The sequence below is a fragment of the Salvelinus namaycush genome, chromosome 7 (assembly GCF_016432855.1).
Source record: "Salvelinus namaycush isolate Seneca chromosome 7, SaNama_1.0, whole genome shotgun sequence".
Taxonomy (NCBI): domain Eukaryota; kingdom Metazoa; phylum Chordata; class Actinopteri; order Salmoniformes; family Salmonidae; genus Salvelinus; species Salvelinus namaycush.
Genome location: NC_052313.1, coordinates 21401062 through 21418593, shown reverse-complemented (window position 1 = coordinate 21418593; position 17532 = coordinate 21401062). Strand labels below are relative to the sequence as shown.

Here is a 17532-nt window from a genome sequence, read left to right as displayed (position 1 = left end):
GAGACAATAGTCTATCGCTGTGGAGATTAATTATTGAGACACTCAACAGTGATATTTTTAACTAGCTGCTCAAAGTGAACGTGTTGCCAACACAGGGCCTCCTCTTGTGTCCCAAAGTCAGCCAGTGTATTATTCTCCTGACGGGACTGTGAGGGAGAGAGATACAACAGGCTACCAATGAGCCGATACGTTTTTGAATTATGAGATACACAGCAGTGGCATTTTCAAAAGCTCAAAGTGTGCATGTTGCCAACATAGGGCCTCCCCACTGTGTCCCCAAAGTGCCAGACAGGGTTCTGTTTTGCTAGTGAAAACCCTGTGTGAGGGAGACAGACCCATACATACAACAGGCTACCAATGAGCAGATGAACTGAGGTCTGAGAAGACGCAGAAGATATTTACCAGCTGTGAGTGTCTCTGCGTGTGTCACGTTCCTGACCTATTTATGTTAGTTTGGTATGTGTGTTAGTTGGTCAGGACGTGAGGTTGGGTGGGCATTCTATGTTTTCTGTTTCTGTGTTGGTTTTGGGTTGCCTGGTATGGCTCTTAATTAGAGGCAGGTGTTTGGCGTTCCTCTAATTAAGAGTCATATTTAGGTAGGCGTTGTCACAGTGTTCGTGGTGGGTGATTGTCTTCCGTGTCTGTGTTTGTACACCACGCGGGACTGTTTACGGTTTGTTCGGTTTGTGTAGCCTATGTTCCTATTCGTGCGTTTTCTTGTTTTATGTAAGTACGTCGTCTAGGTCTGTCTACACCGTTTGTTGTTTTTGTTAGTTTAATCAAGTTCGTGTTTTCGTTAATAAAATATGTCATTTCACTACGCTGCGCCTTGGTTCCCTCAATACTCCTCCTCTTCAGATGAAGAGGAGGAGGACCGCCGTTACAGAATCACCCACCAAGAATCCAGAACCAAGCAGCGTAATTTGGAGCAACGGGGAAGTATACAGGACTTGTGGAGTTGGGAGCAAATATTTAACGGAGAAGGACCATGGGCTAAAGTGAATCACCGTCCATGGGAACAGCTGGAGGCAGCTCGGAGAGTGGAGGAAAAGAGAGAGAGGAACCGGAGTTATGAGGGAACGCGTCTGGCACGGAAGCCCAAAAAGCCCGTGAGTAACACCCAAAAATTTCTTGGGGGGGGGCTAAGAGGTAGTGGGCCAAGGGCAGGTAGGAGACCTGCGCCCACTTCCCAGGCTTACCGTGGAGAGCGGGAGTACGGGCAGGCGCCGTGTTACGCAGTAGAGCGCACGGTGTCTCCTGTACGAGTGCATAGCCCAGTGCGGGTTATTCCACCTCCCCGCACTGGTAGGGCTAGATTGGGTATTGAGCCAGGTGTCATGAGGCCGGCTCAACGCGTCTGGTCTCCAGTGCGTCTCCTCGGGCCGGCATACATGGCACCTGCCTTACGCATGGTTTCCCCGGTTCGCCTACATAGGCCGGTGCGGGTTATTCCACCTCCCCGCACTGGTCGGGCGACCGGGAGTATTCAACCAGGTAAGGTTGGGCAGGCTCAATGCTCAAGAGTGCCAGTACGCCTCCACGGTCCGGTATTTCCGGCGCCACCTCCCCGCCCCAGCCTAGTACCTACAGTGCCTACACTACGCACTAGGCTACCAGTGCGTCTCCTGAGCCCTGTTCCTCCTCCACGCACTCTCCCTGTAGTGCGTGTATCCAGTTCGGTGCCTCCAGTTCCGGCACCACGCACTAAGCCTCCTGTGCGTCTCCAGAGCCCTGTACACACTGTTTCTTCTCCCCCTACTAATCCTGATGTGCTTGTCCTCAGCCCGGTGTCACCAGTGCCGGTACCACGCACCAGGTATAGAGTGGGCTTTGAGAGTACAGTGTGCCCTGTCCCTGCTCCCCGCACTAGTATGAAGGTGCGTGTCCTTAGCCCGGTGCCTCCAGTTCCGGCACCACGCACCAGGTCTACAGTGCGCCTTATCCGGCCAGAGCCATCCGTCTCCCCAGCGCCATCTGAGCCATCCGTCTCCCCAGCGCCATCTGAGCCATCCGTCTCCCCAGCGCCGTCTGAGCCATCCGTCTGCAATGAGCCTGCAAAGCCGCCCGTCTGCCATGAGCCTGCAAAGCCGCCCGTCTGCCATGAGCCTACAGAGCCGTCCGCCAGACAGGAGCCGCTAGAGCCGCCCGCCAGACAGGAGCCGCTAGAGCCGTCCGTCAGACAGGATCTGCCAGAGCCGCCAACCAGACAGGATCTGCCAGAGCCGCCAACCAGACAGGATCTGCCAGAGCCGCCAACCAGACAGGATCTGCCAGAGCCGCCAACCAGACAGGATCTGCCAGAGCCGCCAGCGAGCCATGAGCGGCCAGAGCCGTCAGAGAGCCATGAGCGTCGAGAGCCGTCAGCCTGCCATGAGCGTCGAGAGCCGTCAGCCTGCCATGAGCGTCGAGAGCCGTCAGCCAGCCATGAGCGTCGAGAGCCGTCAGCCAGCCATGAGCGTCGAGAGCCGTCAGCCAGCCATGAGCGTCGAGAGCCGTCAGCCAGCCATGAGCGTCGAGAGCCGTCAGCCAGCCATGAGCGTCCAGATTCGTCAGTCAGCCAGGAGCTGCCCTTCAGCCAGAAACGGCTATATACCCAGAACTGCCCCTCAGTCCAGAGCTGTCTCTCTGTCCGGAGCTGCCTTTCAGTCCGGAGTTGCCCCTCTATCATGATCTCCCTCTCTATCTTGATCTACCTCTTTATTCTGATCTATCCCTCTGTCTTGTGCTATCCCTCTGTCTTGATTTATCCCTCTGTCCCGGTGCTGTCCCTGTCATGGATGTTACTAAGAGGATTTTGTGGGGGTAAGATATGGGTGGACATTTTTAGGGGTAGATGGAGGCTAGGATTGATTATGGTGGGGTGGGGACCTCGCCCGGAGCCTGAGCCACCACCGTGGTCAGATGCCCACCCAGACCCTCCCCTAGACTTTGTGCTGGTGCGCCCGGTGTTCGCACCTTATGGGGGGGGTTATGTCACGTTCCTGACCTATTTATGTTAGTTTGGTATGTGTGTTAGTTGGTCAGGACGTGAGGTTGGGTGGGCATTCTATGTTTTCTGTTTCTGTGTTGGTTTTGGGTTGCCTGGTATGGCTCTTAATTAGAGGCAGGTGTTTGGCGTTCCTCTAATTAAGAGTCATATTTAGGTAGGCGTTGTCACAGTGTTCGTGGTGGGTGATTGTCTTCCGTGTCTGTGTTTGTACACCACGCGGGACTGTTTACGGTTTGTTCGGTTTGTGTAGCCTATGTTCCTATTCGTGCGTTTTCTTGTTTTATGTAAGTACGTCGTCTAGGTCTGTCTACACCGTTTGTTGTTTTTGTTAGTTTAATCAAGTTCGTGTTTTCGTTAATAAAATATGTCATTTCACTACGCTGCGCCTTGGTTCCCTCAATACTCCTCCTCTTCAGATGAAGAGGAGGAGGACCGCCGTTACAGCGTGACATTAATAGTTACACTAAGTGTGGTCAAAATGCTGGACATTACCCTAGAATGTAGACACGTGCAGCAGAGGCTGCATCCCAAATGGCACTTTATTCCCTATATAGTGCACTACTTTGACCAGGGCCTGTAGTGCACTACAGTAATAAGGGAATATAGACCCTTATAAACCCGTTTGGGACACAGAAGAGATAACCACAGCTTAAAGGAGGAATGTGCAGAAACAAACAATTGGGTGACACATGTCTTAGGTTGACTGTGGATGGCGACTTCACTCTTTGGTCTACTTTCATCTGGTTAATAACCTCGCAGCCTCCCGTAACGACCGTGACAAACGTCTCAGAGAGTCACCCAGACAGACGTCACGTCAACCATCGTTCAAAGAGAGGAGAGAGATCAAGCCTGATGGAAAGGCACAGTGACTGCTCCCATATTTTGGTCATGGTTCTAAGAACTTAAAATGTGTCAGGTCACAGCATGCGAAGTGTGTGTATGTGTGTGTGTGTGTGTGTGTGGTTTTATAAATTAAAATGTGTCAGTTCATAGTTGTGTGTGTGTGTGTATATGCTGTCAATTTCACAGAAGGTTTTAACGACTTACCAGAGCTGTATTTATTAAATTAATAAAAGATGCCGAGGGGTAAATGTTTTCTTTTTTTCCAGACACTTTTAATTGGCAGATCAGTTTTTAATTAGCCAATCAAACTGCACAAGCCCCAAATATGTTCTTTGGCAGGAGCTAGGTTAATTCTGTGTCTCTCTCTCCCCATGTTCTCTTTCTGTCATATATGCGACGTTTAATGGATCACTGTGTGTGTGTGTGTGTGTGTGTGTGTGTGTGTGTGTGTGTGTGTGTGTGTGTGTGTGTGTGTGTGTGTCTGTTTGATCTGGGTTACCCACAGTGTTTGTCACTGTAAAAAAAAACACTCCCCGTCACACAAATACCCCCCCCCCACACACACACACCGTACACACCCAGATAGATGCCTACCAGCGAGGTGTTTTCCCATGTTTTCTAGTTCTTTAGAGAAGAGGGAGTCACTTAGCAGCAGTCCACCCGTCTGTCCCAGCAGCTCCCTGGACGAGCTCCCTCCTCCTACTCCTTTAACCACCTTCACATCAGCCTCCCAGACTGCCTGACGCTGACACAGAGAAAAAAGAGAGAGCGGGAGAAAAAAGAGAGAAAGTCACATTAGAAGAAAGAAAGACCCCCTCAATTACAACATCATTGAATAATCAAGCTTTTGCTCAAATGCTCAAAATGGGGGCAGGCCCCAGCCATATCTGTTGTAACAAGAGGCAATTATTATATTTTATGGGCATTAGAAAAACTTTGGGTAACCACAGAGTGTAGATGAAAGTGGGTGGGTGGGTCGGTGGGCGGGTTGGCGGCGCAGGGTTTAGGCTAGCCTCGGATGGTAGAACATCGACTGGTAGACTACTAGACTGTCAGTAGTGGTCGTTTGAGGGGATTTTTATAAATAACAATCAATAAATTCTGAAATGGAGTGCAAGGATATGTCCCAAGTGCACCCTATTCCATTTTTAGTGCTCTACTTTTCAAAAGGGCCCATAGGGCTTTGGTCAAAAGCAGTGCACTATGTAGGAAATAGAGTGCCATTTGGGATGCAGATTAAGGCTCCTGCTTGCCAGGCTGTCTGAGAGCGCTGATCCATCTACAGTATAGGCAGTTAACAAACAATACATCTAACAAACCAAACTGTTTGGATATAGTTTCATAAGCTTATGGATACCCGTTTTTTTTTTATGATATCAAAACTAGAATTGCGTTTAAAAATTCTATGAACAGACATTCAGGGATCATGAATAAGCAAAGTAGACTACGGTTGCAACTGGCTGCTGGGGTAGCTGGGTTGCCAAGTATTACTGCCATGCCATACCTATTCCTGGCATCAGACATCATTTAGTAAGGCCGGGGTTGCCAGATTCTGTAATTGGAGTACACGTAATCCCCCATTTATCCCAGTGATCACAGACAGGTCAGATGAGCTGTTAATCCAGTGGACCTTTGTGTGTCCAATGATAAGACGGCCATAGGGCTCTAGTTAAAAGTAGACGCATTAAATAGGTAATATGGTGCTATTTGGGACGTAGTTGTACTGAAACCTAACATGAGTTATGGTGGCATCACTGCCAACTGTGACATCACTGGACACTGTTAGCGCCCACTGACATGATGGACTGTCCAGGCAGGCTAGTGTATGTATGGGTCCCAAATGGCACCATATTTCCTATTTACTGCACTATTTTCAACCAGGGCACATAAGGCTCTGGTCAAAAGTAATCCACTATATAGGGAAAAGGATGCCATTTGGGACGCACACCGTCTAAAGGCACAGATCTGATGAGAGACATACAACTTCTCTCCACTACATTTATAGACCAACCCAGAGGGATAGCTAACCTTACACATGGGTTGTATCCCAAATGGCACCCTATTCCCTATATAGTGCACTTATTTTGATGAGTGGTCTATAGGGCTCCGGTAAAAAGTAGTGCACTACATAGGGAATAGGGTGCTATTCGGGACACATCCCTAGCCTAACACTGGTACTCATTGTAGGCCCCCTGATCTGAATGTGGATTGAGTGAGAGGTCTTAAAACATGCCCGCATAGAAAAGGAATGACGAAAAACAACAGGGTCCGTTGCCGGGCGCTGCCCAAGGATAAATGGCAAAACGTGATTTTGGGGGAGTCTGGAGCTTTTTCCTAAATGGTACCCTATTCTCTATAGCCTTTTGTGCACTTCTTTTGATCAGAGCCCTATGGGCCCTGGTCATACGTAGTGCACTCTATAGGGAATAGGGTGCTATTTGGGAAAAAGCCCTGGAGTTGGTCTTTCTGCCTATTAGCGACATGAAGAGCTCTGTGGCGGTAAGACCACAACCCATCAGTAATTATAACCCTCTAACCAGCCAGCCAGCAGGGTGAAACATTACATGACATGTTCCTCTCTCTCTCTCTCTCTCTCTCTCTCTCTCTCTCCCTCTCCCTCGTCCCTCTCCCTCGTCCCTCTCCCTTCAGCATGACATCATCTAGTCATGTTTTTCTGGGTATTCTCTCTGTGACATCTTTCGTGACATCTCCACACACAAACAGGCTCTGGGTAGAAGGCATCTCCCATAAAAGACCACAATTTAAACAGAACTCGTTGTGGTCTGTTATGGGAGATCCTGCCATCATCTTTTATTTTCTGACTACATGACTTTACCCAGATGAGTTGCCCATTCCATAGAACAAAGCATTTTAGTATCGCAGTCACATCTAAATTCTCGCTCTGGGTTGAAGTTCTTCATAGACACCAGACCTAGGATCAGTTGGTATACACACACATAGACATACAGAACAGTATATTCAGTGTTTGTGGCTCTTATGAGACTCCAAATGAACCTACAGTATATAGGCTCAAGTGTTCCAGGTGGCTATATGTCTGGAGCCGTAATGAGCCAGCTAAACAATGCAGAGTGTTGTAGTCCGCAGACCAACTGCTTTAACTACTGACTGACTGGCTCACTGGCTGGCATGCTGGCTGACTTGCTGGCTAACTGACTTGCTGGTTGGTTGGCTGACTGGCTGTCTGGCTGACTGGCTGACTTGTCCTAAACATGTTCTTTATCTCCCATACAGCATGTTCCCTATTGAGACCCTCTAGACCTGACTGTAACACTTGAAATTGGACATTCACAGATGTGGCCTAAATGGCGCCCTATTCCCCAGCTACATAATACTCTTAGCTTGTGTGCTACTTTTGGTCAGAACCACTGGTCAAAGGTCATATACAGTTGAAGTCGGAAGTTTACATACACCTTAGCCAAATACATTTAAACTCAGTTTTTCACAATTCCTGACATTTAATCCTTGTAAAAATTCCCTGTCTTAGGTCAGTTAGGATCACCACTTTATTTTAAGAATGTGAAATGTCAAAATAATAGTAGAGAGAATGATTTATTTCAGCTTTCATTTCTTTCATCACATTCCCAGTGGGTCAGAAGTTTACATACACTCAATTAGTATTTGGTAACATTGCCTTTAAGTTTTTTAACTTGGGTCAAACGTTTCGGATAGCCTTCCACAAGCTTCCCACAATAAGTTGGGTGAATTTTGGCCCATTCCTCCTGACAGAGTTGGTGTAACTGAGTCAGGTTTGTAGGCCTCCTTGCTCACACACACTTTTTCAGTTCTGCCCACAAATGTTTTATGGGATTGAGGTCAGGGCTTTGTGATGGCCACTCCAATACCTTGACTTTGTTGTCCTTAAGGCATTTTGCCACAACTTTGGAAGTATGCTTGGGGTCATTGTCCATTTGAAAGACTCATTTGTGACCAAGCTTTAACTTCCTGATTGATGTCTTGAGATGTTGCTTCAATATATCCACATAATTTTCCTGCCTCATGATTCCATCTATTTTGTGAAGTGCACCAGTCCCTGCTGCAGCAAAGCACCCCCACAACATGATGCTGCCACCCCCGTGCTTCACGGTTGGGATGGTGTTCTTCGGCTTGCAAGGATCCACCTTTCTCCTCCAATCATAACGTTTGTCATTACGGCCAAACAGTTCTATTTTTGTTTCATCAGATCAGAGGACATTTCTCCAAAAAGTACGATCTTTTTCCCAATGTGCAGTTGCAAACCGTAGTCTGGCTTTTTTTATGGTGGTTTTGGAGCAGTGGCTTCCTTGCTGAGCGGCCTTTCAGGTTATGTCGATATAGGACTCGTTTACTGTGGATATAGATACTTTTGTACCTGTTTCCTCCAGCATCTTCACAAGGTCCTTTGCTGTTGTTCTGGGATTGATTTGCACTTTTCGCACCAAAGTACGTTCATCTCTAGGAGACAGAACGCATCTCCTTCCTGAGCGGTATGACGGCTGCGTGGTCCCATAGTGTTTATACTTTCGTACTATTGTTTGTACAGATGAACGTGGTACCTTCAGAGAGAGAGAGAGAGAGAGAGAGAGAGAGAGAGAGAGAGAGAGAGAGAGAGAGAGAGAGAGAGAGAGAGAGAGAGAGAGAGAGAGAGAGAGAGAGAGAGAGAGAGAGAGAGAGAGAGAGAGAGAGAGAGAGAGAGAGAGAGAGAGAGAGAGAGAGAGAGAGAGAGAGAGAGAGAGAGAGAGAGAGAGAGAGAGAGAGAGAGAGAGAGAGAGAGAGAGAGAGAGTGTGAGTGTGTGTCAGGTTGGATTCCCACATGGGCCAGTGAATATACTTTTGATCCAAAAGAACCAACTGGTCTTGTAAATATTGCAGCGCATTGATCAAATTGGAAAGCTGTTACACTGGCTTTGATATCGCCTGGATGGAATTTCTTATTTTATCTATCTGGCTGTACTGTGTGAACTTTGTCTGCCTATCGTGATGTGGACACACAGCTCTGCGTCCCAAATGGTAACCGATTCCCTATATAGTGCACTACCTACAGGGTTCTCGTCAAAAGTAGTGCACTATATAGGGAATAGGAAGCCATTTGGAATGCAGACAGCATCTGCTTTTGGTGAAATAGATCACAGCTTTCCACTGCAGATGGTTGCACTTGGACCTAGTGTCAGAAAATCATAAAAACCTGCCTTTTGGAATATCCTTCGCTTCCAGACATTTAACAAATGGTCAAAGTAGTGCACGATACAGGGAGTAGAGCTCTGGTCATAAGTAGTTGACTATAGAGGGAGTAGAGCTCTGGTCATAAGTAGTTGACTATAGAGGGAGTAGAGCTCTGGTCATAAGTAGCTGACTATAGAGGGAGAAGAGCTCTGGTCATAAGTAGTTGACTATAGAGGGAGTAGAGCTCTGGTCATAAGTAGTTGACTATAGAGGGAGTAGAGCTCTGGTCATAAGTAGTTGACTATAGAGGGAGTAGAGCTCTGGTCATAAGTAGTTGACTATAGAGTGAGTAGAGCTCCAGTCCCGAGAGATAGACTGCTGAGTCACTGCTGTCTGAAACAGTCATTGTATTGCATTGCATTGCATTGTATTGTATTGCATTGTATTGATAATGATGTATGTTTAGATGATGACCCAAATGAGTCAAACTGTTTTTGTTTCATTTGTTTGTTGGATGCATCGATGCAAATCATTTTATTTCATCCAGATGAACAACAAATCAAAAGAACAAGGTTTGTTGTGTTCATCTCTGAGATAAAGTACTTTTATCATTTGGTAATGAGTTATGATGAGGTCATTCATGTCAACGGCTAGAAAACCAAAGTTGTATAATTCCACTCCCAGCCAACACTGCAGAACCCAAAGCCGAGCCCAGGGTGAACAAAGAAAATGGAAGAAAATCCTTTGGTGGTGATGCTTCTGTCCAACTAACAAACATGGATCTGATTTCTACCTAAATTAGATCCATGTTGCGAGAGAGAGAGGATGGGAGTCCAGATTGAAATCTTTCACTGTTTACATGTGTGTGTGTGTGCAGCTATGCGTGTGTGGTCAGCAGTAATATCCACCAGCACCACTAACAGGGAGTTTTTGGGTCCCAGTCGGCCCCGGTGCACAGCAGGACTGTCAGGGCTGTGTGCATGCAGTCATCAACCTCAATCACCATCGGGCCTTGGTGGTGGTGAAGAAGAAGAGCTAGAGAGACAGACAGACAGTATGCTGTCGTTTAAACTCTGCCCTTTAGAGGGCAGGAAAAGGCCAGAAAAAGACTACTGTCTGGGTTTCTTACTCTGGTCTACCATGAATAATAAAGTTCTGATCTATTCATAACTGGTAAGAAAGGTTGTCTATTTTGGGAAATATTGCTTCTAAGCCACGCTCATCACCTTTGATACTTGATACCCCATGGACCCTGGTAAAAAAAAATTGCAATGTTTGGACTTCTGGTCTGCCCACATGACTCCTGGGCCACATGTTGCCCATCGCAGCGCGTTGTAGCCTGGTCTAGTGAAGGACTGCTAGTGGGCAACCCCAGTGGAGCAGGAAGCAGCTAGGAACACACACACCACTAGCCAGACCACCACCGCTACCTCATCCCCTATAAGACCACAGGTTGACCTCTTCAAACCAGTTAATAGAAGACTCTTGGCACGCCTGATGTTTTCAGAATATGAGGATGGAGGGAGAGATGAACGTGATAGGGAGGGATGGAGTGAGGGAAAGGGCCGGAGGGAGGAAGAGATGAACGAGAGAGGGAGGAAGAGACGGAGTGGGGGAAAGGACGGGAGGGAGGGAGAGATGAATGAGAGTGCGAGGAAGAGATGGAGGGGGGGGGGAAAGGGGGGAGAGGGAAAGAGGAAGAGAAAGTAATCCAATATGATTTAGTCATATTTCTTCCTTTGTTTGCATGTGTCCCTTGAGTTTTCTGACAGCTCACTGAAAACAACTGGTTGATTTATGGGCGTTAGGCATGTGAGAGACAGCTCGACTACACATCTGGTTTGTTTCCTCATTGTTTGGTGTAAAAATGTTATCTTTTAAAAGGGAATTTATAACAACGTTGTTTACCTGGTACGATATGATATTTGTTAGAAGGCTTTTTTGGGGTAACAAAAGTTTCATCAACAATACAGTTTTTGAAGAGCGTATTACTGTCTCTGTAAGCTGTCAAATAATTGTAAGTAGTGGGATCCGAAAATCGGTCTCTCAGCGTGTAAAACAAACATATTAACCATTAGACAAAGAGGAAATTCCCCTTGGGCCGTGGGTGCCACTGACTTTAAGTCCAAATCACTTCACTACATAACGATCAACAGTAACATACAGTAGGTTTAGCCAAACTATTGTTTTCAGCATGTTTGGCATGACAAGGAACCATATAGAAGTTAGCTACAACACACACAGACCTGGGACCAGGCTAATAATGTAGATTACAGTGAGAAATATACAGTGTCTTCAGAAAGTATTCACACCCCTTGAATTTTTCCACATTTTGTTGTGTTACAGCCTGAATTTAAAATGGATTAATTTGAGATTTTTTGTCACTGGCCTACACACAATACCCGATAACATCAAAGTGGGATAATGTTTTCGAAATTGTTACAAATTAATACAAATTTAAAAGCTGAAGTGTCTTGAGTATTCAACCATTTTGTTATGGCAAGCCTAAATCAAATCAAATCAAATGTATTTATATAGCCCTTCTTACATCAGCTGATATATCAAAGTGCTGTACAGAAACCCAGCCTAAAACCCCAAACAGCAAGTCATGTAGGTGTAGAAGCACGTACTAAATAAGTTCAGGAGTAAAAATGTGCTTAACAAGTCACATAATAAGTTGCATGGACTCACTCTGTGTGCATTAATAGTGTTTTAACATAATATTTGAATGACTACCTCATCTCTGTACCCCACACATACAATGATCTGGAAGGTTCTCCAGTCGAGCAGTGAATTTCAAACTCAGATTCAATAACAAAGACCAGGGAGCTTTTCCAATGCCTCGCAAAGGACACCTATTGGTAGATGGGTAAAAATAAAATAAAAAGCAGACATGGAATATCCCTTTGAGCATAGTGAAGTTATTGATTACACTTTGGATGGTGCATCAATACACCCAGTCACTACAAAGATACAGGCATCCTTCCTAACTCAGTTGCCAGAGAGGAAGGAAACCGCTCAGGGATGTCACCAGGAGGCCATTGGTGACTTTAAAACAGTTACAGAGTTTAATGGCTGTGATAGGAGAAAACTGAGGATGGATCAACAGCACTGTAGTTACTCCACAATACTACCCTAATTGACAGAGTGAAAAGAATGAAGCTTGTATAGAATTAAAATATTCCAAAACATGCATCCTGTTTGCCACAAGGCACTAAAATAATACTGCAAAAATATGGCAAAGCAATGCATTTTTGTCCTGAATACAAAGTGTTATGTTTGGGGCAAATCAAACACAACACATTACTGAGTACCACTCTCCATATTTTCAAGCATAGGGGTGGCTGTATTATGTTATGGGTATGTTTGTAATCGTTAACGACTGGGGAGTTTTTCAGGATAAAACATAAATGGAATGGAGCTACTGTAAGCACAGGAAAAATCCTTGAGGAAAGCTGGTTCAGTATGCTTTCCACCAGACCCTGGGAGATTAATTAATCTATTCAGTAGGACAATAACATAAAACACAAGGCCAAATCTATACTGGAGTCGCTTAACAAGAAGAAAGTGAATGTTCCTGAGTGGCCAAGTTACAGTTTTGACTTAAATCTGCTTGAAAATATATGGCAAGACCTGAAAATGGTTGTCTAGCAATGATCAACAACCAATTTGAGTTTTAAGAATATGGAAAAGAAAACGGGCAAATGTTTCACAATCCAGGTGTGGAAAGCTCTTAGAGGTTTACCCAGAAAGACCCACAGCTGTAATCACTGCCAAAGGTGATTCTAACATGTATTGACTCAGGGGGTTGAATACTTATGCAACCAAGATATGTTTGTTTTATTCTTCATACATTTTTTACAAACGTTAGAATTTGTCTTCCACTTTAACATTACAGAGTATTTTGTGTAGATCATTGACAAAAAAAAATACAATTAAATCCATTTTAGTCCCACTTTGTAACACACGAATTGCGGGAAAAACTAAAGGGGTGTGATACTTTCTGAAGGCACTGTAGTTGAAGTAACCGTCCAGTGAAACCTTTTTCATAATCTGTCAAGTAATACCCAAACAATGTTGTCGTTCTGTATTCATATTTGTGGCCAAAGCATAAATTGGAAACAAAACAGCAGGTTGATGTTTATTATCATGAATCTTGCCCTGGAGGCAGAACTGAGCGGTTTCCGCTAGATGGGCCAGCTGCAAAGTCAAAATTGTCTATATCGTAAAAATGTGTTAAAACAAAAATGTAAGGTTAGGCATTAGGGTTAACAGTGTGGTTAAGGTTAGGGTTAAAGTTACAGTAAAAATCTGATTATATGACTTTGTGGCTATGCCAGTTAGTGACCACTCTGAAGAACTGCCTCCAGTACATGAGTCATCTCAATAAATACCAACCTGCAAGAAAAAAAACGTCAATAACCCCACCTCAAACTTACAGTTTAAAAAATGCTTGCTACTTCCTCATAGAGTATTATGTCATACTCCTGAGGAGGATGAGCTGACCAATCAGCGGTCTACATTCAGCATCACTCTGCCAAGGTAAATATAGTATTCTTTCTAACAAAGATATCTACATACTGTATAATTTAAGATGTTGTGGATCCCTGGAATTTATGTAAATATTACAGTTTTGAAAACATAGCTTGTTCAATGAAAGTGGTCTCTTGGCACAACTTACCCTGGGTAGGGGGTATCCCAATGGGCAAAAACTATTTGAATCAACGATGTTTCCACGTCATGTAATTTTTTTATTATCAATGTGATGACATTGAATCAACATGGAAAACTGATTGGATTTGCAAAAAGTAATAAAAGTAAAGGAATTCCGTATATCACCCAACTTTTAACCTAAATCCAATGACATGGTGTCATTTTTTGTTTGATTTCACGTTAAATTCAAATTAGTTGACAACTCAACCAAATGTAAATCAAAACTAGACATTGAAATGACGTCTGTGCCCAGTGGGAAGTTGAGCCGCAGGATAGGGTAAGTTAAGCCGCCTACACATTTATGTACTGAGGGAAATATTACCACTACCTTTTTAAAACCATGTCTATCTTTATTTCCCACTCACAATTCAACACAATCACGATCACTGTTTGGTCTTTTAATCATTTTAGCACAGGCTTAACACCTAACAAACACTTAACATAGTCCAGGCCCTGTTGTTACCTCATATCACAGCAATAATGCCTTGCATTATGCCTGGGAAGAAAGCTCAACTTGCCATTGGCTCAAACATTGGCTCAACTTACCCTAAGGCAAACATTTTGACTATATTAGCCCACACAGCTACAAGGATGCACTTTCATGCAGGTTTAGGAGCTCATATTGAAGCTTATAGAGACCCCAACTTAAAATGATCTACTTTGGTTTAGATACAAGCATCATTAAACCTTAAACACGATAGATTAATTTGACATGGTGAAAATCTGTTTTTTGGACCTAACTGTCTTACCACTTTTTCCATGTGGTTCCTTCACAGACTCCATGAAATGATGACCTCTTCCTAAATATTTGGTCAAATGATTCATTTTGTGTATGGTTTCTGAGAAACAAGGGTGGCTCAACTTACCCCTTTTGCTCAACTCGCTCCACTCTCCCCAACCATTTTTTGAAAGGAAAACTATTTCACTCATATTGTAAGTAATTATAGGTCACATTTCATAGAAATCTGGAAACATTGGACAGTTCATTTAAGGTGTTGAACTCTCCTCCCTCCGTGTCTCTTTCATACTCCCCCATTGCTTTGTCCTCATCTCTTTCCCGTCAGTTAATGATGGACTATTGTTGCAGGCACGCAGCAGCACCCTAGAACACCTCCATTGTTTGGCTGCCCTTGGAAGTGTCCCGAATGGCACCCTATCCTCTGTACAGTGCACTACTTTTGCCCTATGGACCCTGGTCAAAAACAGTACACTATATAGGGAATAGGGTGCCATTTGGGACGCAAAAATTGGCCAGTTAATGATGAGCTATTGTTGAACTATAACAATCCAGCACTCCAGAAGACCATGGTTTGGCTGGCCTTGTGTATCCCAGTGTGTAGACAGTATGTCATAGTAGACCTGCCTTTGTAGTCTCTCAGGAAAGGAGAGGGAAGGGAAGAGAGAGGGGAGAAGAGGAGAGGGGAGGAGAGGAAAGGAGAGGAAAGGAGAAGAAAGGAGAGAGGAGAGGCTTGAATCAGGAGTGTAATTGTGTTATTGTCAATATCCTGTTTGCTGTTGGCTGCTCTGAATCAGTCGTGTCATTGGGTCTGTGTGCCTGGGAGCTGAACCGACCACATTCTACGTTAGTCCGCGTCACAATTGGCACCCCCTCCCCTACATATTACCATTGGGCTCAGGTGAAGCGTAGTGCACTATATAGGGAATAAATTGGGTGTCATTTGGGATGCAGCCTAGGTGAGTCCATAGCCATTGCCAAGACAACAGGAATGTATTATCTGAAGCGTTAGACCACATATTATTAATATCCTCCTGTAGCTGTGGGGTTAGGGTTGGGTTAGTGGGAGGATGATGGAGTGTGTGTGTGTGTGTGTGTGTGTGTGTGTGTGTGTGTGTGTGTGTGTGTGTGTGTGTGTGTGTGTGTGTGTGTGTGTGTGTGTGTGTGTGTGTGTGTTTTGACTTAGGGTTGTGTTAGGTTAGCTGAAGGATGATGGAGTGGGTGTCCACGGATGCAATGGAAGAAAATCATTTTTTATTGCAAATGAATTCTGGGTAACTGTTTTGTATTTATATGATCTGTTTTGTATTGATGTACACTGAGTATACAAAACATTAAGAACACCTGCTCTTTCCCAGTGTGGATGAATGGGAGGAGACAGGTAAAATAAAGATTTTTAAGCCTTGAGACAACTGAGACATGGATTGTGTACGTGTGCCATTCAGAGGGTGAATATGCAAAACAAACAATTTCAGTGCCTTTGAATGGGGTATGGTAGTAGGTGCCAGGCACAGTGTTTTGTGTCAAGAACTACAACGCTGCTGGCTTTTTCACGCTCAACAGTTTCCTGTGTGTATTTGTGTATTAAAATTGGTCCACCACCCAAAGGACATCCAGCAAACTTGACACAACCGTGGGAAGCACTGGATTCAACATGGGTCAGCATCCCTGTGGAACGTTTTCGACACCTTGTAGAGTCCAAGCCCCGACTTATTGAGGCTGTTCTGAGGGCAAAATGGGGGTGCGATGCAATATTAGGAAGGTGTTCCTAATGTTTGGTTAAAGTTTTATTAAATACATATACTTCAGAATTAATGTTATTAATATAGACAGTATGTGTTTTGCAACCAACTACATTACAATAGCATTTATATGGCTGCATGCTCTTAACCTACGCAGAAAACACTCAATGTGCCATAGTGATAAATATTTGCTTCAACAGTGTTACTTCTGATAAATCTCCTTGCTGTGTGGGATTAACCTTGCTGTGTGGGATTACTGCATGGCAAGTTTGATTGAACGTTGGCCCATGAAGAGTGAAAACTGAAAACTCGAAGGAAGGAAAAAACTCACGCTCACTAAAGTTCAAAGAGTCAGCCTTTCTTTTCTAATACGGAGTGCGGTGCGGGAGAGCAAGCGAGCGGCTTGGGTTCTAGCCCTGCTCTGCATGCAGTCACAAGCAATCAATTGCCGACAAACAGACTGTTTCTCTTAAAGCTGAATTAGTAGACTATATTTAGTAGAAACCACAGCAGTACGATCTCTCCTCGCTCCCAGCTCTCCAGGCTCTTTGTTTCTCGGGTCCATTGGAGGTGAGTAATTTGCTATTGTTTGTTCTAACAAATGAAAACCCCAAGCAGCCGGGGGTTTGGACTAAATTTAAATAAGGCATTAGTTATGACTCCTGGCTGATGGTGGCTTTGCATGTAAGGGGTGTGTGTGTGTGTGTGTGTGTGTGTGTGTGTGTGTGTGTGTGTGTGTGTGTGTGTGTGTGTGTGTGTGTGTGTGTGTGTGTGTGTGTGTGTGTGTGTGTGTGTGTGTCTGTGTGTGTGTGTGTGTGTGTGTGTGTGTGTGTGTGTGTGTGCGAGTGTGTGTCGGGTCTGGTCTGGTGGGACTGGTGTGTGTTGGTAAGAGAGAGAGAGAGAGCGAAAGAGAGAGGGGTGGAAAAGGGAGAGGATGAGGTGGATGCAGCAGGCCATGACTGGGCCTAGACATGACTGGCCCTAGACACGCATGTTTGTTTGTTTGGCCAATGGCAGGTGAGCCAGGTATCATGCTAACAGCAACTACGGAGGTGGCACAGAAGTGTCGGTTGTAGGCCCTACTGGGGCTCTTTCACAATTCACCTTTCTTCAGTTACTCACCTTCTTCTCAAAACACATTGGAGAAGAAGGTCTGAGGGGAAGGACCTCCTCCATTACAGTTGAGAAGGCGTTGAGGAAATAGGATGCCAGTAATCACGGAAAGACGAATTGAGATAGAGCCCTAGTCTTGAGGGTACAATGGGGGGAAAGGCAGTGGTGGTCACAGACCAGATTAGCTTAAGGGAGGCAATAACTTCGGGTTTCTGTTTCTATCTGCTGGGTAATTG

The 17532-nt window shown here is 45.0% G+C and overlaps 1 protein-coding gene across 1 annotated transcript in view; it reads right to left on the bottom strand.

The window, feature by feature from the left end:
• The window catches only part of c7h8orf34 (chromosome 7 C8orf34 homolog), a 175516-nt gene that overhangs the window by 16967 nt on the left and 141017 nt on the right, over window positions 1-17532 (bottom strand). The window contains exon 11 of the mRNA XM_038997241.1: window positions 4427-4577. Coding sequence (XP_038853169.1) covers window positions 4427-4577 — 151 coding nt within the window. The remainder of the gene's footprint in view (window positions 1-4426; window positions 4578-17532) is intronic.